Source organism: Camarhynchus parvulus, chromosome 4A (assembly GCF_901933205.1).
Source record: "Camarhynchus parvulus chromosome 4A, STF_HiC, whole genome shotgun sequence".
Taxonomy (NCBI): Eukaryota; Metazoa; Chordata; class Aves; order Passeriformes; family Thraupidae; genus Camarhynchus; species Camarhynchus parvulus.
In genome coordinates, this window is record NC_044600.1 from 9570074 (window position 1) to 9597170 (window position 27097).

At 40.2% G+C, this 27097-nt stretch overlaps 1 protein-coding gene across 3 annotated transcripts in view; it reads right to left on the minus strand.

Annotated features, from left to right (window-relative positions):
* Positions 1-7231: 7231 nt before the first annotated feature.
* THOC2 (THO complex 2) overlaps positions 7232-27097 on the minus strand; it is a 49777-nt gene continuing 29911 nt past the window's right edge. Inside the window, exons 22-39 of one of the 3 annotated variants that reach the window (XM_030967313.1) lie at positions 26394-26558; positions 25456-25731; positions 24873-25014; positions 22379-22536; positions 21420-21548; positions 20698-20829; positions 20429-20613; positions 19515-19699; positions 19114-19216; positions 18311-18747; positions 17393-17451; positions 15860-15895; positions 11729-11866; positions 11311-11380; positions 11075-11232; positions 10390-10466; positions 10241-10288; positions 7232-8091 (exon numbers count right to left, since the gene is read on the minus strand). In XM_030967313.1, coding sequence (XP_030823173.1) covers positions 10261-10288; positions 10390-10466; positions 11075-11232; positions 11311-11380; positions 11729-11866; positions 15860-15895; positions 17393-17451; positions 18311-18747; positions 19114-19216; positions 19515-19699; positions 20429-20613; positions 20698-20829; positions 21420-21548; positions 22379-22536; positions 24873-25014; positions 25456-25731; positions 26394-26558 — 2478 coding nt within the window. In that variant the 3' untranslated portion in view covers positions 7232-8091; positions 10241-10260. Of the gene's footprint in view, positions 8092-10240; positions 10289-10389; positions 10467-11074; positions 11233-11310; positions 11381-11728; positions 11867-15859; positions 15896-16660; positions 17452-18310; positions 18748-19113; positions 19220-19514; positions 19700-20428; positions 20614-20697; positions 20830-21419; positions 21549-22378; positions 22537-24872; positions 25015-25455; positions 25732-26393; positions 26559-27097 lie in introns of those variants that run through there. The other 2 variants (XM_030967312.1, XR_004061441.1) reach the window with 2 other exon arrangements.

The window sequence follows — 27097 nt, forward strand, 5'->3', positions numbered from 1 at the left end:
ATTAAAGGGCTTGCTTCTCTTTTCTTCAGAGGAGAAAGAGTCCCTCCCTACTGCACTCCCTTTGGCCAGTCTGGGATGCTCCTCAGATGTTTACCACAGAACTTTGGAAAGGTTTGGGTTGGAAGGATCACCCAGTTTCAGCAGGCCCCACCATGGACAGGAGCACCTTTCTCTAGACCAGGTTTCTCAAAGCCTTTCCAGCCTGGCAGCTTAGGGCCCCCCACACTGAACTGAGGACACTGCTGGGTATTCCTGGTTTGGTAACCTGCAAACCAAACAGTTTTTTATTTTCTTGATGATGGAAACTGGTTGATCCTGCAAGATGCAAGGAGCACCCTGTGAGGAGCAGGGGAGAGGCCTCAGGGCTGCAGCCAGGGTGGGAGATGCTCTGCCTGCCACTGCAGTGGGCAGCAGTGTGGGTAAATAAATTCCTTAAATATTCTCTACACTGATGTACTTTCCTGCAATTCCCAGCTTTTCAGCAATGCTTCTTTAAGGAAAAAAAAACCTTTCACCCAGCATTGCAGCTAATCCCAGCTCTAATTTATTGAGTTTATTTCACCCACAGTGTAGTTTTTCCAAGTCACCACAAACTATGAACTGTGGCAAGTAATCCTGGTATGAACTGGGGTGTACCCAACCCACACCCCAGCACCTCTGTGGGGCTACCCGTTCCCACAGCACCCACATGGTCCCCATCAGGAGCAGCTCCTGGGCTCCCTCAGGGACCACTGAGGGTGACACTGCTGTTAGCACCCAGGGCCTCTGGGGCTGAGCTGGAGCATCACCAGGCTTCTCTTGGATGGCTGGGGATGAGAAGATCAGCCTCTGAAAAATAAAATCCCCCAGTGGAGGTCTTGGGCAGTAGCACTGCTGCATGGACCTGGGTGGTTTGGTATCTGCTGGCCAAAACACACCCTGCAAAACAGGAGGTGCCTGCAGTGTCCCTGTGGCACTGCCTCTGGCTGCAGGGGAAACAGGAAAAATGTACTGGCAGTCACTGGTGCATTTCCCAGCTCAGCACCTGGTGCCTGGCAGTGGATCCCAGCTGTGAACCCAATCCCTGTGGAGCTGCCACTGGAGGTCATTGTTCATGAGTGCAGGGGGGACACATGCTGAGCCCACCCTGTGTCTTCAGCCAAGGGTTCAGCAACTGCAGGTAAGCTCAGGAATAAGCAAGGACTAAATCAGAGCAATAAACAACAATCATTCTACCTTAGACCACCTTACAAAGATGGAGGTGTCAGGTTATCCTGGGTGCAAGCAGGATAACAGTGCTGTGTGCTGTGCTGAGCACACTGGGCTCCATGTGGGACCACACTTCCCACAGGGCACAGGGAGGCCACTCTGAATGAGCCTATTTATGTGTGAAGTGCTCACACAATAAACACAGGGAGGCATGGAAAAAATATTGTTCTGTCCTTCAGCTTTCATTTCATGCTTATCATCCAGGCCAACATGAGCAGACTGCATTTTTCTAGAGAGCTGTCTTGACCCACTCCCTGCGGCCCGACAGCCACACAGCCCTGCACCAGCCATGGGGGTGAGTTGTGCTGCCTTCCCCCAGAGCTGCCAAAATGTCTCTGCAAGCAGGACTCTGTGTGCCCACTGAGCCCAGCTAAAGGCCTGTGCCAGGCTGATGCCAGCCCTGCCCTGAGTGAGCAGTCACTGCCCTGCTGCCCTACCAGGGACTCACCAGGTCCTGCACAGGGGGTGTTAAGTTTTTCTGATAAATATGTGTCAGGTGAAGCAGGGCAGTTAGGGCTGTGGCAAGTGGCACAGCTGCACCCAATGAGCTGGGAGAGCCTGGCCAGCTGGGATGGGCTGGGGGATGGCCTCACATAGGGGATGGTCTAGTCTGGAGCCTCCCTGAGCCTCCAGGGCAGTGCACTTTTGGCCAAAACCTGGCTGCTACACAGACTACAGCAATGGCAGCATGGCACCCCTGGAATGCTGGGCTCCAACACACCCCAGCATGACTTCGTCTCTAGACTTCTGCAGGTGGGGAATAATAATACAAGGAAAAATTCAGAGTAATGCTTCAAATTGCAAGAGCCGTCAGTGGCAGCGAAAGGACCTCAACAGTGTTCAAGTTGAAGCCTAACAATCCAAGCCAATAGCAGCTCCACCACACCTAACAAAATAAAATAAATACTGTATCATTGTGGCATAGGTTTCCCTTCAAAGGTTTTGCACAAAGCACTGCAACATTTATTTTTTCAAAAACAATTGTTCTTTATGGTAATTAAAATAATATTATGTCATGGATATTGCAATTAAATTACAAAATGTCTTTGGTGCCCATATTCATCATTTCAGTCTGGAAATGGGCTCTATTTTGCAGGCAGCAATACATAAACAAGATCTGGATAATGATAGCTCTATTCAATTAACCTAAAGGATTTAAGTACAGAGATAATATTTGCATGGATATTATAAATTTCATAGTGGCATTTACTAAGAATATAATACATCTGAAATTGGTATCAGGGAGCACAGTGTCCCCAGGAGGAGCAGCACCCTGTTCCTGCAGCACAGGAAGGGCCCAGGCTGGCATTACACCATGGGACAGCACCTGCAGGGCCAGGGCACCCCCTGCTGCATCTGCCCCAGCCCAGGAGCCCCAGGCTGCAGCCCCAGCACCACGCCTGGGACACTTCTCTTAGGTGTGCCCTGTGAGAAGCAGGTTTGGCCAAAATCTGCCCATCAACATCCCAGTCCTACTCTGATTCTGTGCTTGGGCTTTCTTGTCTTTATTTCATCAGTTACCAACAGAGAAATTACTGAGGGTGGTTTGTAATACGGCACCATCACTGCACCAGCATCAGCAGAAACGGTTTCCAGCTTGCCCTGGGCACAGGCAGCAGCTGCCCCACCAGGCAAGGAGCAGCACCCAGAGAGGAGTGTGAGCACAGGAGCTCACACACACCCTCCAGCCAGTGCAGCAGTGAAACCTCTGCCCTTCCCTGGCGCAGCTGGCAGAGCTCACTGGAGGCTCCTGCAGAGCTGGACACCATGGCAGAGGCTGACTGATGTGCTGGATGGTGGTGCCTCCATGGGCTGACACCAAGGGCAGGAAAACAAAGCCTTGATGCACACACCAAATGTTTATTTGTTGCTGTTTCTATCACTGAAGTGTTATAGCCTTTAATTATTTATGCCATCATGGCATTTTGAGAATGACAGGACATCTTACAGCAGAGAAAGAGGACAAGATCCTGCTCTGCAGCAATTTCCCACTGGTGAGAAGGCTGTTGGCACCTCCAAGCTAACAGGCAGGGCTGAGACCTCAGGGTGAACTCAGAGCTGATTTGTAGCAGCAGATCAAAGCCAGGATGTGTGGTGGCACCTGGCCTGCCCCAGCAGACAGTTGTGGGGGATTCTTCCATCATCTTTTTGTGGTTTCAGGGTTTTCTTACTTCACCCTAATTTCAGGCAGGGAGGAGTTGAAGGCAGGAGTAGAAAACAAGATAAATCCGAAGAGAAATGGCTCTGAGGAAGGGCTGGGAAACTTGGCAGTGATTAATGACCTGCCCTCCCAGAGTGGAGACCAGCACAGGGCTCAGGAATGGGACTGAGCTGGTGACTGGACCACAAAGGGTTAACAGAGATGCAGGCACGCACCCCAGCCCTCATGGCAAGGAGAAGGTAAATCACTTAAAGCTTGTAAAAAATATACAACACAAACCAAAGCCATGGTGCTGGTAATGACTGGTGCTTTAGATAATGTTTAGCACATAAATAAAGTAATTGACCAATTAATGAGCATGTGGCAGATGCTTGATATGCTGTAACAAGTAGGGGAGTGTGTGATGTAACACCAGACATTGATTAAAGGAATGCAGGAGCAGAGCACAGTGTGGGAGAGCAGGGCCTGGGCCCTGGGCCCGCTGGTGTGGGCAGGTTTGGGGGCAGAGCCACAAGAGCAGGGACAGGAGACGAGGGCTTGGTGCCGGCTGCAGGGCCAGAGCAGGGCATGGAGGGCGGTGTGGGAAAGGGGATAACTGTGGGATAATTTATACTCTCTTACAGCCCAGAAAACCATCCTGGGCAGCATCACAAGAAGCATGGCCAGCAGGTCGAGGCAGATTATTGTACTCTCTCTACTCTGCTCTTCTGAGATCCCACTGGGAGCAGTGTCCAGCTGTGGAGGCCACAACACAGGGACATGGATGCAAAGAAACTCAGGGGGACTGGAGCCCCTCTCCTCTGGAAACAGCCCCTGGGTTGGGGCTGTTGTGCCCACAGAAGAGAAGGCTCAGGTGGGACCTCAGAGCACCTCCCAGTCTAAAGGGGCTACAAGAGAGCTGCAGAAGGACTTTTTACAAGTCATGGAGTGATAGGACAAGGGGCAGCGGCTTTAAACTGAAAGCGGGTAGGTTTAGATTGGATATATGGGGAAAATTATTCCCTGTGAAGGTGCCGAGGCACTGGCACAGGCTGCCCAGAGCAGCTGCGGCTGCCCCATCCCTGGAAGCATTCACGTCTCAGAGCAGCCTGGTCTAGGGACGGCATCCCCCACCACGGCAGAGGGTTGGAACGTGGTGATCTTCATGGTCCCATGAACCCAGAGCGTTCTGCAGCTCTGTAACGCCGGGTAGCCGCGGATTCGGGAAGGAAGGAGGGGCAGGCTGTGCTCTGCCGTGCTCGGTCCAACACTGACATGCAGCGGCAGCCGCGGCACGGCGGGAGCGCCGCCAGCCCGAGCATCCGCCTGCCCCTGCTCTCTGCTGAAGCTGGGTTTTAATATCATCCCAAGCCTTTCGATAAATATCGCATTTGATTTCCAAATATGGCCCGAGCAGTCTAATTGCCCAAAAAATCCTCCGAAATTAATGTAAGAGCTGTGGTTTGATCCGAGGCAAATAAATATAAATGGTGTTTATTTAATATTCCCCTGACCTTTAAACAAGGGATGTTTGCCAGTGTTGAGGGAAAACACCTTATTATGAAATTGCTGAAGCTGTGACCTATCACAGATGCTGCAGATTATACAGAGCAATTAGAACATCACATTAGGGCTTAATTAATGGGTTCTGGGTACCAGGTTTTCCCGCAGGACCATGGGCCAGCACCAGGGTAGGGCTGCTTGCCCGCCCTCCCAGCTCTGTCTGTTCTTCCCCACAATCCTCTCAAATGATAAAAACATTTCGATTTAGAAGGACTTACCATTGAGTTCAACCCTTAACCCAGTGCTGCCATGACCACCACTAATAGCCGGCCCTAAGTGTCACATTCACGCCTCTTTTGGACACTTCCAGGGATGGTGGCTTCACAGCTGCCCTGGGCAGCCTGTTCCAAAGCCTGATCAACCTTTCAGGGCAGAAGCTTTCCCTGGTATCCAATCCAAACCTCCCCTGGAGCAACTTGGGGCAGTTTCCTCTTGCTCTGTTGCTTGTTGCCTGGGAGAGTTGACCGACCCCAACTGGCAACAATCTCTTGCCAGGGAGAGGTAGAAAGTGATTAGATCACCCCCAAGCCTCATTTTCTCCAGGGTGAACATCCCAGCTCCCTCAGCTGCTTCTCCTCAGACCCGTGCTCCAGACCCTTCCTCATCTCTGTTGTTATTCTCTGGACAGGCTCCAGCACCTCGGTGTTCTTCCTGCCATGAGAGGCCCAGAGCTGGACACAGGATTCGAGGTGTCCTCCCCAGCACAGGATGGTCACGGCCCTGGTTCTGCTGGCCACACTATTTGATGAGAGTCAGGATGTCCTTGGCCTTCTCAGCCACCTGGGCACAAAGTCAATGAGCGTGCCAGTGGCATGCACAGCCACACAACCTGGCCAGCTCTGCGCTTCCTCCAGCCCCCACTGATTCCTGGGACTCACTGATTCCCCCTGGCTGTACTCTCTATACAACTCTCATCACCAAACCCTCACTGCTGTCTCCACAAATGCACCTGAGTCCCTGCAGAGACCCACCGAAGGAAGAAGGATCAGAAGGACCAGCTGTCTTTTGCAATGTATCCAGGAGAGAAAACCCTCCCAACAGACATGAACTCGGCCAGAAACTGTTCCTGTGCCCCCTCTCATGAAATCAGGACATTGCAGAGCACATCCAAGCTATCCCAACAACAGAACAAAGTTTAATCCTCTCCTTTTGACTGCTGCAGTTCTCCAGGGATGTGTCTGCACTGGCCAGGCCCCTGACAGGGTCAGTGTAACATCCCACACCCCTTCTCCTCCCCCTGCTCCTTCAGGGATGTGCAAACCCCGCGCTGCCCCTGCCGTGCCCGCGGCAGCACAGCCGGGCACAACGCTCCTGCCAGGACAGGCACGTTTCTCCAAGCTGACTTCTGAACTACTCTTTCAGTTTCCCTGGCAGTGTCTGAGGTCACGGGTGGGCTCCTGCCCTTTGGAGATCACACGGTATTCAGTGACCTCCTTCACCCTGAGTTCGGGAAGGCCGGCGGCTGCAGCCCCACCCAAGCCCCACCTCATTCCCACCGCAGTGAAGCCCAAGGACTGGAGTGACTTTGATAGAAGTGTTTAACTTCAGACTGCGCAACAAGGTAATTAAAAGGACCTGACTTAGTTACTTAAGGACCTTAACTTAGTTACTCTTCTTTTTAGTAATTCTTTCTCACCTCCAATTAGCTGGATAACTCTTACCCAATTCTCTTCCCAATTTGTCTGTGTCCTTCTTCCACTGCAGGGCCAGGATTTGTAATCTTCTGTGATTCACTCAGTAATCAGAACAAAGGTAATCATGAGAGTTTTACTGACCAAGTCTATAAGCACTACAATTTCTTAATATTTAGTATTTCAAATACACACATCAAGGGAACAAGCTTCTGTTCCAAATCCCAGATTAAATAAAGCATACAGCACCAGGGATGCTCAATTTTTGATCAAAATTCCCTTTATACTGTATTAAAATCTCACCAACACCACAACAAACCAAAACCCCAAAACATTTAAGAAACAAGTCCCTATGTTTAATAGTATTAATATTTGATAGAAAACCGATATTTTAATGGCATTTGGACCAGGGACAAATGGCTCAAAAGAAAGGTGTAAACCTGGCTGAATGCAGGAAGGCAAACCTGGAGCTCTTGGAAGCCACTGAAGAAGAGCAGCACATCTGTGCCTTCACAGCAGGCACCACAGTCCACAACCAGCCCCTGGCACCTAAAAATGGGCAGGGACAGGAACCATCCCTGCCCTGATTCCAACTAACATCCAATTTTCATAATCCAGAGAAGTAATAAAGTGACCACACAGAGAACGATTTACGACCCATTGAGAAAACTATTGTTTATTTAGAAAAAAGGTTACACTGGTAGAATTTAGCAGATAAAAAAATTCTTTTTTTTTCTTTTTTTAAAAATGTCATTGTGAAATTTTCAGACTAAAGTTCAGCAATACAAAGCTCCTGTAGCTGTAACTGAAACTTAATTTATTTCAGTTTTGAAGAGAGCATTTCCAATCAATCTAAAAACAACATGACAAAAAGGTGTGACAAGGGACAACTGAGCACAGGTTTAGATTGGGATGGGACAGGGTTCATTCATTGTTTTTTTTAAACAAGTCAACGTTATACACAATATACAAATATTCCCTAAGCATTGCATGAAAACAGTGCTCCCACTTAACTTTGTTTTTTTTAGTTACCGATATTAAAAACAGGCCAAGTAATAAATAAAAACTGAGTTTAAATGAGGTAAATCCAAAAAGGTTCAATAACTGTTTATTTGTGGTTTTCAAACATCTAGAAGAATGCAATTTCAAATTGAAAGAATTACTACACTCAGGCAGTATTTTCGACAAACTAAAGTGGAACTATGTACACATGAAACCTCATTTGCACTATGGCAACTGTTTGTTTGCAGCACATTGTGCTAAAATATGGAATAGGTAACACTTTCAGCCAGGTACTGAAAATAAATGTATAAGAAACTAAGCAACAAGTTAAAAATACAGTAATGTACAACTTAACAATTAAGTCCTTAGCATGGGGAAATAAAGCAGAGAACTGAATAATTTAAGGAGATGCAGATGGGTCCTCTTCATTCACGATTTTCTGTGCAATCTATACTCTGGAAAATACATTTCTGGTCACAGCTGGATATCTTCCCATTTCAATGTCACCTGCAACAAAGGTGTACATAATTAGAATTAGATGTTCAAATGAACACTGATCTCACAACTTCACATTTTATTCCCTTCACAACTCAAAGAATGAGGGGGAAAATAAAACTATTTTTGTCATTCCCTACTCTAGCTCATTCCACAGCAAGAACTACATTACTGTGAACACTGCCCTGTAAGTAGTGAAACACTAATTTAAACATACAAATAGCAAACAAGTAGTCACTTGTGAGAGTAGAAACTCCTTTAGAAGTACAACCCCCTCAAAATCTTACTATCTCTAAATTAGGCAAGAAATAAATGCAGCCAATCAGACATTGTACATTAGGGAGAACGATATCAAAGATTTAACAGGAGCACAGGATGAGATTCCACAACTGTGCTGCTACACAAAGCACTTTTTCATACTGCACTATGCACACAGTGGGGTGCTGTCAGTGTTCCAGGCCAGAAGCTCCAACCATTACACAGCTGGATGTGAATTCCACAGCACAACTGACATTAACCTGAGCACTTGTTATTTACACTCAGCAGAACATAGTTGTGCTTTTTTAACTAATGACTTTATATCCTTAAATCCTCACTTTATATTGAATTGCTAGTCAAGACAAAACTTCATATTTATTATTAAAGAAGTTGTAAGTGCTCAGTAGTGAACTTCATTTACCAAGACTGCCTTTTTCCTTCTGTTCCAAAGCAGCATTTAAAAGAATAGGGGAAAAGCTGGGATTCCTCTACAGTGATCAGACAGTAACAGCTATGAAGGACAAAGAGCCAAGAAAATTCCAGCAAATTCTTTCCAGAGAATGCTCATAATTTTCAGTCAAGAAAATATTCACAGAAGTATCTTTCATTATAGATAATGAAGATAAAAAGAAGATACAAAGAAAATGTACTAAGAAGCAATAACCTGAACTCCCATCTTTTTACCACCAAAGGGCACCTGGTATCAGCACAAGCTTTGCTACCCAAACCCCCTCACTTACGCGCCCTCAACTGCCACGGCTGAATGAGCCCTGACCCCAAATGGAACACGAGATCCTTTTTCAAATAAGCCCCCTTTGCTCTGAGGTCACAATCCAGGAGTGGAGACTTTTCTCAGACATTAAATTTTTTTTTCTTTTTTTCCTTTCCTTAAAGTGTAGAATTGTACACTGCCTTATGCATAAAGATTAATAGCAGTCTGCAACTAAAGTTGGATAAATCAGGTGAACTAATTTAAGTTCACTGGGACACTTTCCTTCCCAAATAAATGAAAACAAAACATTACAAAACTCTTAAAATGGCTCAATGTAGAAAAGAAAAAAACCCTGCCCTCATAACCATAAAACAAAATTTAAGTGTCCACATAGCTCCACAGGTCTGAAAAAAGCCCCAACCATTCAGAGCCCCATCAACTACAAAGAACAATTGATTTTTCCAGAAGATCCAGTCTGAATAAAGGTTACTCAAAATACTCCAAAGTTTCTTTTATTTCTTTATATAGTCCATGTTTCATGCCAAAGTTTTCCTTTGTCCTGTTCCTCAGATCAGACCAGATAAAAGATTATGAAGAGACAATGAGCTGACCAACTCACCATGTAGCATTGTGGTTTAAAGTTACTGCTTTTGTTGAAGTAAGATGAAGATACAAAACTTGAGTTTGCTACATATTAGGCAAGATTTTGCTACGTAACGCATAGATTATCAGAATTACATAAATCCACCTCTGCTTTTGTATGGTAACTTTTCTTAGAAAAAGCAACAAAGATGCAACTCCACCAACCACTGCTGACACACCACATCCTCTGCCTCTTCTTTTTCCAAAAAAAAAAAAAATCTCAGCATCTATATCACCTCTGATGATGACAGGGAAATATTTTTCTCCTCAAGCAGTAATAAAAATTTAAAATACTAATAATATTTTAAAAATATAAATAATAATACTGTTTTAAAAACTCAAGCCAAAACCACCCATACCCACAAAAACTCCCAAACATGAAACACCATCAATCAAAAAAAAAATCCCCACAACACAACCAAAAATCCCCCAAAACACCACCCGACCACCCTGGCTGATTTTAGGCTGTTTTGTCTGTATATCCATTACCAGTCAACAGGGCCCATGGGAGACACCAAATCAAAGAAATTAAATAACAAACATTTTTACCTTTCCTGAAAGAATCTTCATTATCTATGCTTGTCTGAAGATTTATGAGTAAATTCGTTGTTAAGGAAAAAAATAAGTATTGTGCTACATATAATAAAAGGAAGCTCATTTGCAGGAATTTTCTGAAATATCAACGTTTAAAAGGATATTGTTTCTTTTCTTCTTTCCCCCCAGTACTGTCCCGCTTTTCTTTCTTCTCTGTTTTTTCTTTATCATGTCTTGATTCCTTTAAAAATACACATATGGAAAATAGCTTATTATGGTACCCATTGTACAGGACATTTAGGAGGACTGTAACACTTAACATTATAACTGGAGACAGCTAAAAAAAATCATCACCCAAAATGACAGTACTCAGCTTCTGTGATTTCTGAGATTATTTTATCTTTCTTATCCAGTTCCCTGGTTAGTGCCAGCAGCAGAGCTGCAAGTGGGAACCACAGTTTGGTGAATACCAATATAACTGCAACATACCTGCTTTTACCAGAAGAAGCTGTGCTGACACATGCATGTGGAAATCTGAATTACAGGCCAGTTTATATGTAAGTTAAGAGCAGTCTGCAAATATTTTAGGTTATTCAGAACCTGTAAGTTCTGAATTTTCCTGGCTACTGCCAAAATGAACTAGTCTTCCAAACTAACCTGCTCCTGCCGGGAGTGACTGCTGAGATATTTAAAGTCACAAGATCCCAGAAGTTTCAGAAGCATTTTCTTACACATTCACAGCATATCTTTTAAATTTAGGCTATAAAGCAGCAATAAGTTTTAGAAAAAAAATACCAGCTTGTTCTGTCAGCAACAACAACAAATAAACAAGAGAAGAGGTTATTTTACCTTTTTGCTACCAGAGGAGCTCTTCTCCATCTTTTCTGCCTTGATTGAATCACCTTTCTCTTTTCCTGAAGACTTTGATTTGTTTTTCTCCTTCTCTTTTTCATTTAAGCGAGGGGAATCAGAAGGACTTTCACTTTTGCTATGTTTTGAAGAACCAGCTAAAAACAGAACAGAAAGTTGTAATTCACAACAAGCAAAAGCCTGACAAACACTCACACTGAAAGTAAAATACATACTTGTGCCATTTTCCTCTTTGCGTCGTTTAGTTGAATCCTGGGGTACCTCTCGGTCACTGTTTGAATGATCCTGGCACCAAATACAATTATGCAGATGTTAGCAGACTAAAACATACTCCTGAAGTAGCACCTGCTTGTATTCTTATTTTGGAGAACTTATTTTTAAATACTTAGAATGTAACTGAGCTGTTACATCTTGTGTGAAGTTTCTGGAGATCAGTTTGGAGGGAGCAGAGGTTTGAAAACATTACTGCAAACCAACCCTTGAAAGAGTAACAGAACAAAAAAGGCACCTCTGATACAGATCACTTCTGCTCAAATGGGCTGGACAGCCAATTATTACTGCAAGGGCTTGCAACAGAAAGCTTTCCAAGGACAAACCAACTGTCTAAACCAGTTCATTAAAAACGTCACCAACCCTTTTTCGATCTTTCCTGTCCTTTTCATCTTTCTTCTCTCTCTCTCTGGATCTCTCCCTTGACTTGTCCAAATCTTTCTTCTCCACTTCTCTCTCCTTACTCTTGGACAGTGTTGGAGTAGTGTGGTTTATGTAGTGCTGTTAAATTAAGGCAACATCACCAAATATTAATATGTATTCCTAGACATGTAAATAAAAAGAAGTCTTATTCTAACATATCAGACCTAGCTCAAATATTAAACATAAATACTTTATTAACAAAACAAAGAGTGATTGAAGACATGTTCAAACTCATCATCTATAATTTAACCTACAGCTTATTTACTCAATTTACTCAATTCAAGAATACTTCTTAACTGAAACATTTATATTAAATACACTCAACACTGTTCACCAGGACAGTTGGATGCAAGAACACAAATCAGACACAGGGCTACAGAAACAGGTTACTGGACTAAGTTAACACCTGCAGTCGTGCCCAGGAGGAATGAATGGAATCAGCTTCTTGGACAAGCTATAATTCATTTTAAAAGAATAATCTTTATCAACAAGGTATTTAAGACAATACTTTGAATAATGTCTTTTAATCTAATTTCTAACCTTCAAATGAGAAAAACAGCTAAACATAGAAAATAATAGTTAGTTTCTCTAATATGTTCTAGATTGTTACTCCACTATCTCTTCTAACCAATTCTGGTAAGCTCCATAAAACAGGCAGCACATCTGTTATTATAAATATGGATACTTTACAGTAATTATACCTGTCTTTTTAAAAACAATTATATAGTTAGATCTAAAAAATACTAAGAGCACATTTTAAATTAAAACCACTTCCCTTGGTATTTAAGTTGCACCAGCACACAGATTTAAATCAGTATACTTCATTCTTTCCTCAGCTTCACAAGTTAACAATTTTATTTGGGGACAAAAACATTACCAAAATATGCTCTGTATTTCTTTTTAGAGAGACACCCTACTTAAAAGGACACCAACAAAAGAGGGAAGTGGAAGATTAGTTTAAAACAATCAAGATAACACTTGAACCAAACCAATCAGTGTTTCAATTTTCAAAATTATAGTAATCCCATCCTTCTCCAGTTTCAGTAAATGTTTAACTTACCAAAAGCTGATGTTAGTGATTCTATATTAAATGTCACACTGACAAAATTTAGGTCTCTTTCATTTTATTTCACTGGAATTTTATTCTCCTAGAACAGACTGAACCTTCAACACTTCTTGCACTAGGTATTTCTTTTTGCTTTTCACTCACTCCTCTTCTCTTATTCAATTTCTTACAATGCCATTCCACAAGTAAATTTATTCCTGCTCTCTTCTTTGCTGACAATGACATGCAAATGTGTTTTCTCTAAACAGTCCCATTCAGTTGTCTCCTAGAGCTGCTTTCCACAGGGGAAAAAAGAACTTCATGGCTCTGCTTTCTCCTATTCCATTTCTTGTGTTCTCATGGCTGTTCATGACAGATTCCACTGCTCCTCTACCATTCCAATGCAGAGTTTTGGAAAACTACATCCATCCTCCCCCACCTCCTTTACCAGAAAGACTTTATCAACTTGCTTCTAGAAATGCTGCCCAGCTGATGACACATCAGATTTTGGGTGCTTTGGTGTGGTTTGTAACTTGGACAAATGCCAAAGCAAGAAAAAAACAAACCAACCCTAACTCAAGTCTGGCATCATTTATTTTATAACCTGCAGTGTAAACCAGTATTTCCATTGTCTGGCTCCAGAAACTGAGCCAAGTCAGGAATAAAGAAAGTCTGTAAGCAGACAACAGCACTAGACTTTTAATTTTTAGTGGAAACTGAACTCATAAATCTTACAGGCATCTGAACATCCCATCCCTTCCCCAAATAAGTACATGGAAGTAAAGAACATTTAACTTGTCTTACACCATGTACAGGGAACATTGTCATGAACTGCTTTAAGTCTGTTAGAACGGCACTGAAGAGTGAAGATTAGTTCATTAAGTGAGAAAGATTAGAAAAGAACATTTAGAAAAGGAAGGAATGTGTTGGACACCCCCCCCAGTTTCCCAAACACTTAAAAACAAATCCATTAAAAGGTCACACAACTGCAATACACTTCCAGCTAAGTCTACACAAATACATTACAGTTAATTCTAAAACATAACTTTTCAAATTAAATATAGAAAAATAAAGCTGTTTGCTGTTAATTTGATTACAAACAGTTCCACTGCCTGCTTAATTAAATCAATGTGCTAATAAGTAAAATAAATACTTTTCAATAAAACTTTAGCTTAAGGAATGAAAACATAAGCAAAATTTCAATTAACCAACTGAATCTTGACTCATACAGTAAGGAAGGGAAAAGTGAGCTTTTACAGATTTCCATACACCACCCTTCAGGCAGAGGTAAGCTCAAGACAAATATTATACTTTTCTAATTAAGAAAAATTACATATACAAGATATGTTGATGATTTATAAAAATACCTAGATTAGATCTACAGACACTGTAGTTTCATCAGTGGTAAGACTAAAGGATGTTTCCCATATACACTATCCCCATAATCAGATACAGTTGGTATTGGAAAGATTCAGTGAAAAACAAAAAACCAACCTGCAGTGTCCAGTAAAGGATCACAGCTATTTTGATTTAAAATGTACAAAGTGTTCTGAACACTTTCTATAAAGATAATTGCAACTAAAACAACAGTGTAAATACAGAACATGGAAATCTATAGCACATTTTAAAATTAAGTGTGTGTAAGAAATCCTAGATAAACCTAAAAAGTATCCAAAAAGTTCAAATGGTCAGCATTTTCCCAGGGATAAACCTTTGTGCACTTTAGTTACACACTGGTTCTGATTATGTAACTAAAGACTTTAACAGCAATTTTAGAAGATTTGTCACATCCCCTGATGTACCAGCAGGTGCGCAGTGCCTGTGACTGTTGCTGTACCAGTTACAATATGCTTGATTTCTAAAAAGAGCAACAAAATAGTTACAGAATCTGTCTAAAATACAATATTCCCATGGGTGGTTAGACCACACCCAAAACATTGTGCCCAGTTTTGGTGCCTGCTATACAAAAAGGATGTGGACAGGCTAGAGATGGTGCAGAGAAGGGTCACAAAGGTCATCCAAGGCTTGGGAAGCCTGACCTGAGAGGGAAGGCAGGTTGAACAGGGTTTGCTCAGCCATGAGAAGGTTTAGGGGAGACCTTAGCACCATGTCACAGTATTTAAAGGGGGGCTACCAAGGGACACGGCCATTTAACATGGAAAAATAATGGGTAATGGATACAAGTTACTCCTGGGAAGATTCCAATTGGACACAAGAGGGAAACACTTCACACCAAGAACAATCAGCCATTGGAGTATCTCCTCAGGGAAGTGATGGATTCCCCAACATTGGACACTTGTAAGATGTGGCTAGACAGGGTGCTGGGCCATCCCGCCTATACCACGTTTTTGCCAAAAAGCCTGGACTAGCTGATCCTTGAAGCCTCTTCCAACCTGGATTCTGATTCTATGAACTCTTGAGAGCATTCTTTAGTATCCCTTCTCCTAAGGTAATGAAACTGAAGTGAATTTAGCGGAAGCAAATACACAAAGATGATAACTCAGGAGACTGTCTCTGATGCTTAGAAACACAATACTGTAGTACTAGAACATGAATACAGTTGTAAGAGGAAAGAGTATCAATATTCCAGAGATGTCTCAAATATTCTTTAACTAACTACTGTTCTTTAATTGGTATATTCAAAACCCCTCAAACAATTCTAAGAACTATTTCAGCTATTCTATTAGCTCTCCAGCCAAACAAATGGCTTAACCATAAGTGTATTTCAGTGTATGCAAAAGTTTTAGAGAGGAATAGAAGAGACATTGACATATAGCATCTCTTCAAAATATTGACAGAAAGGTAAATTCAGGGGTTTTTTTGTTATGTTGTTTCTACATTATCAACCGTATCTCCTGTACAGAGGATTTACACACCAGGATAAAAAAACTTGTCCCTCTATTACTATGCTAGTATGTACTGGAAAGAATTTGAATTTCTGATGAGAGTTTGCCACGAGCAAAAGTTAATTTCTTTCTGCAACAAAACATGAAAATAAACTTGGCTGGTTTCTAAAAGATTCAAACCTTTGCTGAAGATTCCTTGAGTTCGTTGAGGTTGTCCTGTAGAAAATGAACGGAGATGACACGTGAGCTGGAATAGTTTTCAGAAACCAGAGGGACTTTGGGAAGCACGGCCGTGCCCTTGAAACAAAAAACAGCTACTCCTTCTGGAATAAATCTTATGTTAATACCATACTTTGAATAAAGCTAGAAGCTGAAATACTTTTTAAAAAGAAAGTGTGGGGGGGAAAGACAGCCCTTATCTATTCTCTAGACTTTGCTATTAAATAAACTATAAAATAAGTCTACATCTAGTTCTTCCTAAAACAGTGAAAACACACTCTCTTGGCTAGACAAAAACATAAAGAAAAAGTAGTCAACTCTAAATTTAGCTGAACAAGAGGTTAAACAGGTTTAAAATACTTGTAAACCTGTATCTTCTCCACTTTCAGTTAAATGTGGTAGAAGTCACTCTAGAATGACCTTATGCTGCTACTTATAAAAAATGTCATCATTAAGTAGTTATCACTGTCACCTGTTTCTCAGAACTAGTAAAAGCTATTTGAATTCTCCAAAATTGAGTTAAATATTTCAAGTAAATCTTACATAGAAAAAGATGTACTTTGAAAAAAAAAGAAAAAAGAGAAGAGCTTGTTCTAAAGTTGGTAAGATGGTGAAGTTTAAAGACCCACATAATCCATCACAGTGCTCTCGATGAAGTATTGGTAACTTACAGTTTTAAATGTTCAACGTACTGCAAATTCAAAGATTCCATGAACATAGATGGTTTAGAAATAATATAAATATGGAGCAAGGAATGGCTACCCTGAGTCTTCAAGTAGGCTACGCCCATGGTTTTGTGCTGCGCTTGAGTGCTTGGGGTTTCTCTTTGCTGAGTAGGAGGCTTGGTGGCCACATCTGGTTTTATCGTAACGCAGGGCTCAACATGGTGGGAACCCATTGGAAATAAACAAACCTCGAAGGGAAGGTACAACAGAAGCTGCATGCGCACTGAATATACACAACTACAGGAGAACTGATCACCAAGGAGACTTTAAAATGGAACTCCTTTCAAGACTCCTCCTTAGAAGGCACATATCGGTATGATGCTCATCAAGAAGCCTGATGAATTCAGAGGTATCGTACATCCCGTATCATCCAGGAATCTTCAGTGCTATAGATTCTTCAAAGAAGTGCAGAAAAATATGCTCCACTCTGTTGCAAAGACTCATTTGCTTGTAGCTACCATTGCACTCCAAAAAAACTGACTGCTTAAATCAATGAGGCACTTCTGTGCAAAAATTCTCTTGAAATTTCCAAACACTATTTTACAAAATTTGTGCTAGGTCCTTGAAGCATTATTTTGGTTAATTAAAAAATATTTTTATAGAAAAAAAGACAGTCCGCCAATAAAGAAAAGGAATGCATTTTCTAATGCAACATAAAACCTCCAGTGGTTCCAGTGTATACTTGGCACAAAACTTGAAGGAAGTCGAATACTGGCATCCCAAACTCGTGAGCCTAACATGGGTGCTGCCTTCCTCAGGCTATACTAACCTTTACTGTTGAGGAATGTGACGGAGAAGAATGTGTATCAACTTTGCGGCGTTTTTGTTCTGAGGAAAGAACAGAACAATGGCATTATTAAAACAGTTCAAAGAGTCTCAGAATCAAAAAATATAACTTTCTGAAGTACCAACACAATTACAGCTAGATTTCTTACCACTATGTGAAGTTTATTTTCCTTAAGCTATCTAGAGTTAGCAGCACACCCTGACCATCTTTATGAAAGTTTGCAGCAAAAACATAATGTGAACAAACTGCTGCAAAATTATGCTCACTCCAAACTTCCATTTTATAGAAGTCAGCATCTGAATTTCAGAATTTCTGTGAAGACCCTGAATAGGTGAACCCTACGAAAAGCATTACAGTCCTCCCTTATGGGGTTTGCCTTAAGCAGAACAAATATAAAACTCAACATCAGCCTCAAATAATAACTTAAGGATTTTGCTCACCCTTAATATAGGAAGGGACTGATAAAGCTGCATACTTCTTAAGGATGCAAAGGCCTATAACTTTCACTTTCCCTGTTTTCTTCCAATTCAAAGGTTGTCATGAAGCTCTCAAAGTACACACAAAGTTTTTGCATTAAACTTTTACAAAAGTTGCATCTAAGTTATACGAACACATTTTAATAAAAGACAATTCAGACTTACATTAAAAAAATGGCAAGCTTTGTGAGAACGAGCATTCACTGGAGATGTGTGACATTCACACATTCTCATAGTTTGCCTTTTGCAGATACTCTGACCACCTTCTTTAGCTATCGACTGCATTGAAAAGTCAGTGCCAAAATTCTTACTTATTATGTAATGATTCTCTCTCAACTTCTCTAGCATTTTTTGACATTCAGTGATTTTCAAGTGACACATTGTATTTTTCTAGACAAGAACAGAAATAAATATTCAAACATACCCCTTTCAGATTCTGATGTTTCTGATCGGGGAACAGGTGACTTCAAGGACCCAGCTACTGGCACCTTTTCTCCTCCTTTAGCATTTTCCTTGGATTTCATTTCCTTTGCTAGATCTCTTTCTCTGGATGGTTCCTTTTCTCTCTCCTTTTCTGCAGTTGACTTTGACTCAACGATGGTAACAACCGTCTTGGACTTTTCTTCTTTTGACGCTTTTTCTTCTTTCTTCACCTTTTCCTTCTCCTTGTCAGATTTTGGCGTTTTCTCCTTGATCTCTCTTGCTTTCTCCTCTTTGTTTGCCCGTTCTTCCTTCGGTTTATCTTTCCCATCTTTCCCAAGTGCCTTCATCTCCGGAGTGGCAGCTGGAGTCTTGTCTTTCTTTTCTTTATCTTTTTCCTTCCCGCTTTTTTCTTTATCATCTTTCTCTTTAATAATTTTGCTGCATCAAAAATAAAATGGCCAATTAGCATGGATACAAAACACAGCTCTAGCTTTATCACAGAAGTTTTACTTCTGAATGTTTGACAGAATTTCCTGGAGCAGACGCTGTAAGATTTCAGATTTGCTGTTTCTTTATCAGAATAGCAACGAGGAGATATTCTCATTTATCTTTTGTAGCTAAAATGAAATGCATTTATCAGTAAAACTGATTTTGAGAGAAATTATGCAATTTTTTAAACTTTAAAGAAATGGGAACTATTTGCACAGAACCCAGAAGTAAAATTAAAAGGGAGGCCATTTCCAAGCGTATTTCTGTGTCTTGGAAGGAAGAAAATAGAGTATGTATAAGAATAGTTTTTCTCACCTATTAGATGCACTGTTTCCATTGCTTGTTGTCACCTTCGGTGTAGCGTTGACAGTTTTATTAATAACTTTCACCACACCCTGAGACTTCTCCTTTAGTTTATCTGCTTAAAAAAAGAAAGAACAGCTCTATTTCAACAAGTTAATCTATAACCTGCTGGTTAAAATACAACAAGTAGCTGAGCATATTCATGTCAGGTCATGTGTAGCTAACAACTAAAAATAGGCAGCAGATCCTCCCTCCCAAAACCAAGTGAAAATAAAGAACACACACTGATCCTATTTAGCATCACATTTATATTTTTTTCTTTTTAGCTAAATGAGGCAAATTTTGAGAGAAGCCTGCAATGTCAGAAAAATTCTATTAAAAAATAAACATATAATAATCATAGGTGTGTTTACCAGTCTCCTCAGTAGTGCCCTCTTCCAGTCTAACTGTATTTATTGTGAGAGACGTAGGCATCCCAGCACCACCTGGCCCATTTTGTACTGTTGCAGGTACAGCATTCCTGGCAGGTGGGTCTTTGTGGTGAAATTCATTTTCAGGTATCATGAAAGGCTTCCTACTTTTCAACTGTCCAGAATAGCTGCAAGTCGCACAGATTGTTAAATATGCACAAACATAAAGCAAAACATGGGTTGAATCTTAAATGTGGATCTAATCTAACAGTTCATCTGTTATTTATTTCACAGTTTTTCCTAACTGATACGCAGTTTCTTCCCCCTATATTGATGAGCTCAAAAGAAAAAGAAAAACAAACAAACCCACTAGACACAGAAGCAGCCCTACCTCCACACCCTCTTCCTCACCACCACACACACACACCCCTGGCCAAACATACAGAACAAACTGACTGCTGACAAAACTTCTAACTGTTAGGGCAACCTGAACTGACCCTCAGGCATACAAGGATGATTCCACATTCACCACAGGAAGATGTAACATGTAACTAAGCATTTTAGAATCACATGCACTTTCAATATCTAAACAGTCTTGCAGCAATAGCCCTTGTCTTTCTTCCTCTTACTATCCCTCCTATCTCCTTGCTGCTATATTATTTCTCTAAAATTAAGCTATGCTCTTGTGAGTAGAAATCTTTACTATTTTAAGGGTTTTACTAGAGTCTTGTAAAGGAAATTAGTGATCATCCAGCACAAAATGAATGTTTTCATTCACACTGCCAGCACCGAGATGCAGGATAGCGAAATCTTCTGTGATAAGGTAAAAATCAAATGTTAGGACTGTAACAGTTCCGAGTCTTTAGATGCCTTTCATGATCCACTTTTAACCACTTTCTTAAATAAGTTGTTGTTACCCCATAGCCAATGCATATAGATCAGGTCTCTTCTCTTTCTCTTCCTGACATATCTTATGTACTCTTCTTTCCAAGGCTTGACCCAGGTTCAGCACTTTTGGATACCATGGAAGGATTTTGGTCAGCACAATCAGGATGTTTCTGATATGTGTATATTCACCTGTTTCCAGACAGTGCACAGAAGCCTAAAACATAAATTAAATCTAATGAAGTTGGGGGTTTTTTTTAAAGCATTCAAAAAACATGAGATTTTTGGCATCTCTATTTACCTTAGTTAATTTATAGTGCCATTTGTGTACCACATGTCTAAAATTCTCATAATCCAACTGATCAGCCTTATTTCCACCATCAAATCCAGTTGCTCGTAATATAGTCAGGAAACCTGGATAGTTGCCACATTCCTACATGCACATCAACAAATAGGAAAAAGTTATTTTTTGGGAAACAAAACCAGTAATTCTAAACCCCAAACTCTAAAGAATGAGACACAATCACACTTTACAAGATTCACTTTTTTTTTCTTTAAGCTAATTTATGTTGACACTTTAGTCGTGGGTGAGAGAAAAGATTATTCACAATTTAACTAGCTGGTGCAAGGAGTATTAAGAGAGTTTCCATATGCTCCCTAAATTATCTTCAAGGTAAGCTATGTGAAAATCAGAAATGGAAAGGGTTTTTTAAGTAAATTATATTATTAACTAATATTATAGTTAAAGTGTGTTTAATATAATAAATATATATTATAATATAATGTAAAACACATTACCATTATAATTAAATTATATTTTTAACACCATACAAAATTACTTCTACCAAAACTACATGAATTATAGTAAAATACAAGTCAATTTTATGATTATGCCATCAAAAAAATCCAATCACACTGTTTTTAAATTTAACAGTTTCACTAAATCCATTTTTACTGGGTTGAATTACACAAATGGTTAGTACACATTCTAATGAGCAAACTCATTCTATTAATTTCATATACCTTTTCATATATGACTCTGTCACTGTGCCATCTGGTCACAGTCTCCAGCATACAGCATAAAAACCTGCCATATCTACTGGCTTCATTTTCTGTGCAACTTGCAACTGTATATATAATATCAGAGAAAACCTGTGAATAGAGCAAGAAAACATTACTATGACCTTACTAAATTACAAAAGCAAAAAACCCAACAAAAATTATACATTTCTCTCATATAAACCACCATTAATCTGGTTTCTAAACACAACAGACTGCTTATAAAATATTGTTTGTTTCCCAAGTGCTGGTCCTTCACACTTAGCCCAGAATCCAAGCATACTGCTGCTGCCGACACACTGTTTGATAGTTCAAGTGTCTTCACTGACATAAGTGTTTTATTTTCAAATTAATAATGATTTGAGCTGGTAGAAGTAAACATCCAGCCAAGCTGATGCAAAAAAGTGGGGTTTTTTTCCTGGCCCACACAGGTCCATAGATAGGACTACTAGAGTAGAAATGCTCTTTTGGACACAAGAAACCAGAGCAGGTGCAGTGACACTAACAAGCCCATTGTCTGTAGCACCATTTCCAGGGTCAGAAGGGTGCCAAGGACATCGCTGGGGGGAGACAAGCATCAGAAAATTGGTTCCACAGCAGAAGGGAACACAGAGCTAAAATGGAAGGATGAGAGCAGGCCATAGAAATACAGATTACTTAAAGGTTATGAAACCTGAAAGAACTCCCATGACAGCTAATGACTTTGCTCTGAAACTCCAGACTCACTCAGGTAAAACACAACATTTCTTGAAAATAAACCACTGAAGCTTTAAGAAAGCTTTGATCAGAAGATCTGAAGTACAAAAGTGAACCTCTGATTGTCACAGGATCTTGTTTACCTCTTTTGGGAGGCAGGGGAGACACTAGTTTGGGATGTCTGTAGTGGTAATGATGAAATTACACACACAATTGTAGCTACTTACTCGGTCATAGCAGAGAAGTGTTGAGAAATTGGGTGTTTTCTGCTGATGCACCAGTTCAACAAAGTGAGCACAGTAAACTGCATCAATTGCCGAAAAAATGCAGCGAGGAAATATACACAACTGTAAAAATTTGGTGATAGTCTCATTTTTGGTAGATTCTTCAAAAAACAAAAGTTGAGAGGGGAAAGAAGAAAAGAAAAAAAGTAAATTAATGGTTTATCATTCAACTGCTCTCTTCCCAAGAAGTTCAGTATGACAGATCCATCTCTGGTGGTTGATTTCAGACAGATCTTTGGCATTAATCAGAAAAAGTCAATAGAAGTGCAACTGCTTGAGGGTGGGGAAAGAATAGCAGAGTGGATGTAGCAAATGTTTATTTCTTATTGGCAAAATTCTTCTTTCACATAATGGGGCTAAAAACAGGTTCTGGGAAAGCTTCAGTAAACTTCTCAACCTGCTCAAATTCTGCACAGCAGCAAAGCAAACACCACCTGCTATTTCCCTAGAATACCTCCTTTCATCTTTCTACATAGGGCTGACTTTTAGTTTGGCCTCCTTCTAAACTGAAGAATATGGCGTCTCTAGAATCCATTAATAATCATTTTTCCAATTAATCAAACACATAGAGGAATTTAAAGAATAGCCTTCAATAAACCACCACCCCAATACACATACATTTCATGAAAGCTTCATTCTACCACTGAGTGAAAGACTGCACTGTATCAAGTTCAAGAGTTACCCATTTCTGTTTGACCAACCACAGGTTGGCAAACTCAAAGCATAACACATACCTAAACTGGTCCCATGGCAACAAGGGGCATAAAACCAAGCTGAGAGGAATGTACAGCATGAAGGCAAGGTCAGAGGGAAGTACAGAACTAAAGACTGCAAGTGGATGCCTTCAAAGGAAGAAGAGTCATGATCCTCACAAGGGCCACTGGTGATTTTGCACAGGCCACAAATCATAATAGCCAGGGTTTACTTGCTTCAGTTTTGCAATGCTCATGGAATAAAGCTTGCTCAAGAAAGGACTGTTAAAACTTGATGTTGACTTTGTTTAATTTTAGTATCTACCCCTCAAAGATTATAACAAACATTTGGTTCCTAAAAAAGAAAAAAATCTATCAAGGAAACACAGTTCATAGGACAATCAAGTGTGTGTTGCTTCAAAAGTGTACAAACAAAACAAGGCAACAGCCAGTCAGAAGAGGTGATCTCCAATTGCTAAAGCTACCAGGTTACTCTGCCAAAAATTAATCTGTTCTCAAAGGTACAAACATTCTATCAAAAGTTTGTGGACAGGAGTCCAGTCTTAAATAAATTAAATGTCAATAATTTAAAAAATAATAATGAACCCCACCAATACAGTGGATGTGCTATTCTAGTTCCTCATGTAGTGCAATTACAGATTATTTATTTTAATGGGCAAACTGCTGAAATAGTAAGCTTGCCTCTGGATTCAATGCTGAGAAACTTCCTTCAGCTGAAGCCCAAGCACAAGGGCCAACAATAAGTTATTCCCAGTATCCCACATAAAGTTATGTGTATACCTATGTAAATTATTTTCTACAAACTTCTGGGTGCTTCTTTAAGCAGATAAATTTACCAAGTCACCTCTAGACCAAGTTTTAATCAGGCAGTAACTTTTCAACCAGTAATTTCTTGTAGTTCATTTGCTACAGTACATTAAATACTTATAGGGAACAGTGTTTCTTCATTAAACCAGTTGGATGGATCTTACATGAGTTGGACAACAAAACTCTTTTCCACTGGATTATGCTAGGCTTCTTGGGACAGACGAACTACTACTTCCAGTTACAAACTCAAAGTTCATCCAGAGAAGAAAACTGACCAGAGAAAAACATTTCAGATTAACCATACCAGCAGAGTTCACAAGCAACATGAAACATTACAGATGTTTTGTAGGAGAAAAGACTTGATTCTGCTTGCTGCATATCTGCTCTATGAAACATGTGCATGCTGTTTCACTGCATGGGGCTGTTAGGCTGGCACAGCACTTATCTTGTCATTGGAACAGGGTTCATGCCACCACCCAAACCCTGGCATGTTGCTCCTAATCACAGGACTCAAACAAAGTAAGTTAACTCAAACAAATCACTGAGTCTTTATATGCCTATTTTTTGTCCTGTAGCAATTAAACTAATTTAGCAGTATTCTAACTGCAGTCAGCAAGTACAAGCCAGCTTGCAATTACAAGTTTCCACTGAATTAATCTCAGTCAATCTCTAACTTATTTTCTAAATCAGGGCAAAATTTAAAAGGTCTTGACATCACAAGAAAAAAAAACTTCTCTATGAAAACCAACTACCCAGCATTTGCAAAGACACATTACATTCTAACTAAAATTATACCTCGCTATAACAGACCCCAATGTAGAAAAAATCAAATTTTCAAATAAACATTAAGAGTATTAATGCAAGGAAGTTCTGACAACTACAAAAACATTCACAGCATTTCCCTTAGAGACACTTACTTGCCAGAAGCCAGTTATCTTTCTCTAGTTTCAATCTCTGTAGAACCCTCTGCACATGCTCCAACTGCTTCTTCTCCTCTTCAAGGAGCTTATCCTGCAGAGCTGTGCAACGTTCTTTTCCTTTTTTCTTCTTATTTGGAGGCTATAAAATATCAGCATTACACATTTAGTATTATACCTAAACTTGCTATAGACAGAGCAATAAGTTCCTGGTAATACTAAAGAATATTTGAGAAACTTTTCACTCAAAAAGGTTCTGCTCTAATAATCAATTGATTTTATGAACACTGGGTAGAGTTAAGACAAGAATGAACAGACAAACCATAGACAGAGGTGTCTGAAAGAGATACTGCTTTCTGAAACTGATTTTCCAGTAATTTTCACTTAGTGGAATCACTAGTACTTTTAACATGGGAATTATGAAGGTAAGTCAATCCAAATTATGTTAATGTGGCAAATCAGAATGGATGAACCAGCTGACAAAACTTCCCAGATCTAAACAAGCTTAACATAATACTTCATGAAAAGAAACTCTTTCAAGGCTAGAAAGTTTAAATTGGATCACAAGATTATATCAACATACCATTTCCTGATTGTCATCTATGGCTTTCATCTGGACTTTAAGTTTATTGACTTCTCTGTCATAGCTGCTGTGTGGCACAGCAAGGTCATACATTGTTAAAGACCAGAATGTAGCATAAAACTGAGGGCTGATGTCATCCCAGACTTTAGGGAGGTGCAGAGAAATCACAGCTTCATGAACAGGAGCCATCACCAACTCACATGATGTAATGTATTTGTGAACTTTGTGTTGCTGTTTATTTCCCTTCTCAGCTTTTTTTAGTTCATCATACTTTGACTGTGGATAAAAAAATAAATAAAAAACTGTAATCTGTATATACAAAAATTAAACTTAATAATATCATTTAACTTTTCTCTAAAACTTTTCTATACAACATTTACTTGTGAAATGTCAGTACATAAAGCACTGAAGAACCTCATACAGAACTTTAGTCTTCATCTTCATTGGATGGATTTATCTTTCTTCACTGATGCTGCTACCTGTTGTTATAGTAACACATTATGCTACACCAAGTAAAAACTGCTCTCCATATTGAACTCTTTAGATGCAGGAACAAATTCATTTCTGACACTTCCTCGGACAGCACATCATTTGGCAGATGCAGCACTTTCCTCCACAGCAAAAATCCATCTAAAACACCTGCAGAAGAACTTACACCTTTGAGGGAAGAGGGAGGGAGAGAATTCCTACTGATAATCCAAAGAAGTGACTTCATCAGCTAAGACTCCTGTCAGTTGTGTGAAAGCTGACACATGGGGCACATTTCCTAATAAGATTAAGGACAACCTGTCCCAGCCCACAGCTTCTATTTCTAACTCTACTAACAAAACTTTGCAAGTTTTATTTAGCCAACAAACTTTATCTGGAACCTGCCACCTGTACTGGTAACAGGTAGCAGAGCAGCACTACGAGCAGACAAACGGAAGAGCTGTACTCACTGAAATGTGGTGTGCATACATGGGTCTTGAGAGGAAAAATGCAGCATCATGAGGTGTGTGAAACTCATTACAGAGAACATCAATAGAAGGCACTCGCTTAATATAATCCTCTGTGCTTAGATTGGATGCTAAAAACCCACCAAATTGTACCAGGGTATCATGGCACTACAAAGTAAAAAATACAAAAAATTAGCAAACATTATTATTATGTTCAACAATTAAGTTACGGAGAGCTTCAAAGCTTGCCTTTTTTTCTTTTTTGTTTCTTGCAAAAAATGCTAACACCAAATAGTAGAGAAAAAAATTTCTCATCGGGGAGGAACAATAAAATAAAAAACCTCACCTAAAAACACCAGCAGAACTCAAGAGCATTCTATTCTACCAGAATGGAATGCAATTAGCTCCTACTGCCTAAGGCAGCGACAATTATTTTTTAAAAAAGGAAGTTTCACTACCAAAGTAAGTTCAGAAAACACAATGGACACTTAAAAACTAAGAATTTAACTTTTTATGATAAAGGATGCTTTGCTCCTTTACTCAGGTCACTTGTCAATATAATATACTTTTAATACACCTATATATTTTAATAGAGCAACCCTGCAATTAGTTTTAAAAATCCTATGTATTTGTATTTATTGTACTAGACTCTCATATATAACTTTGTTACTTATGTGCTGAATCCTTACATATTGGGCTGATACAGT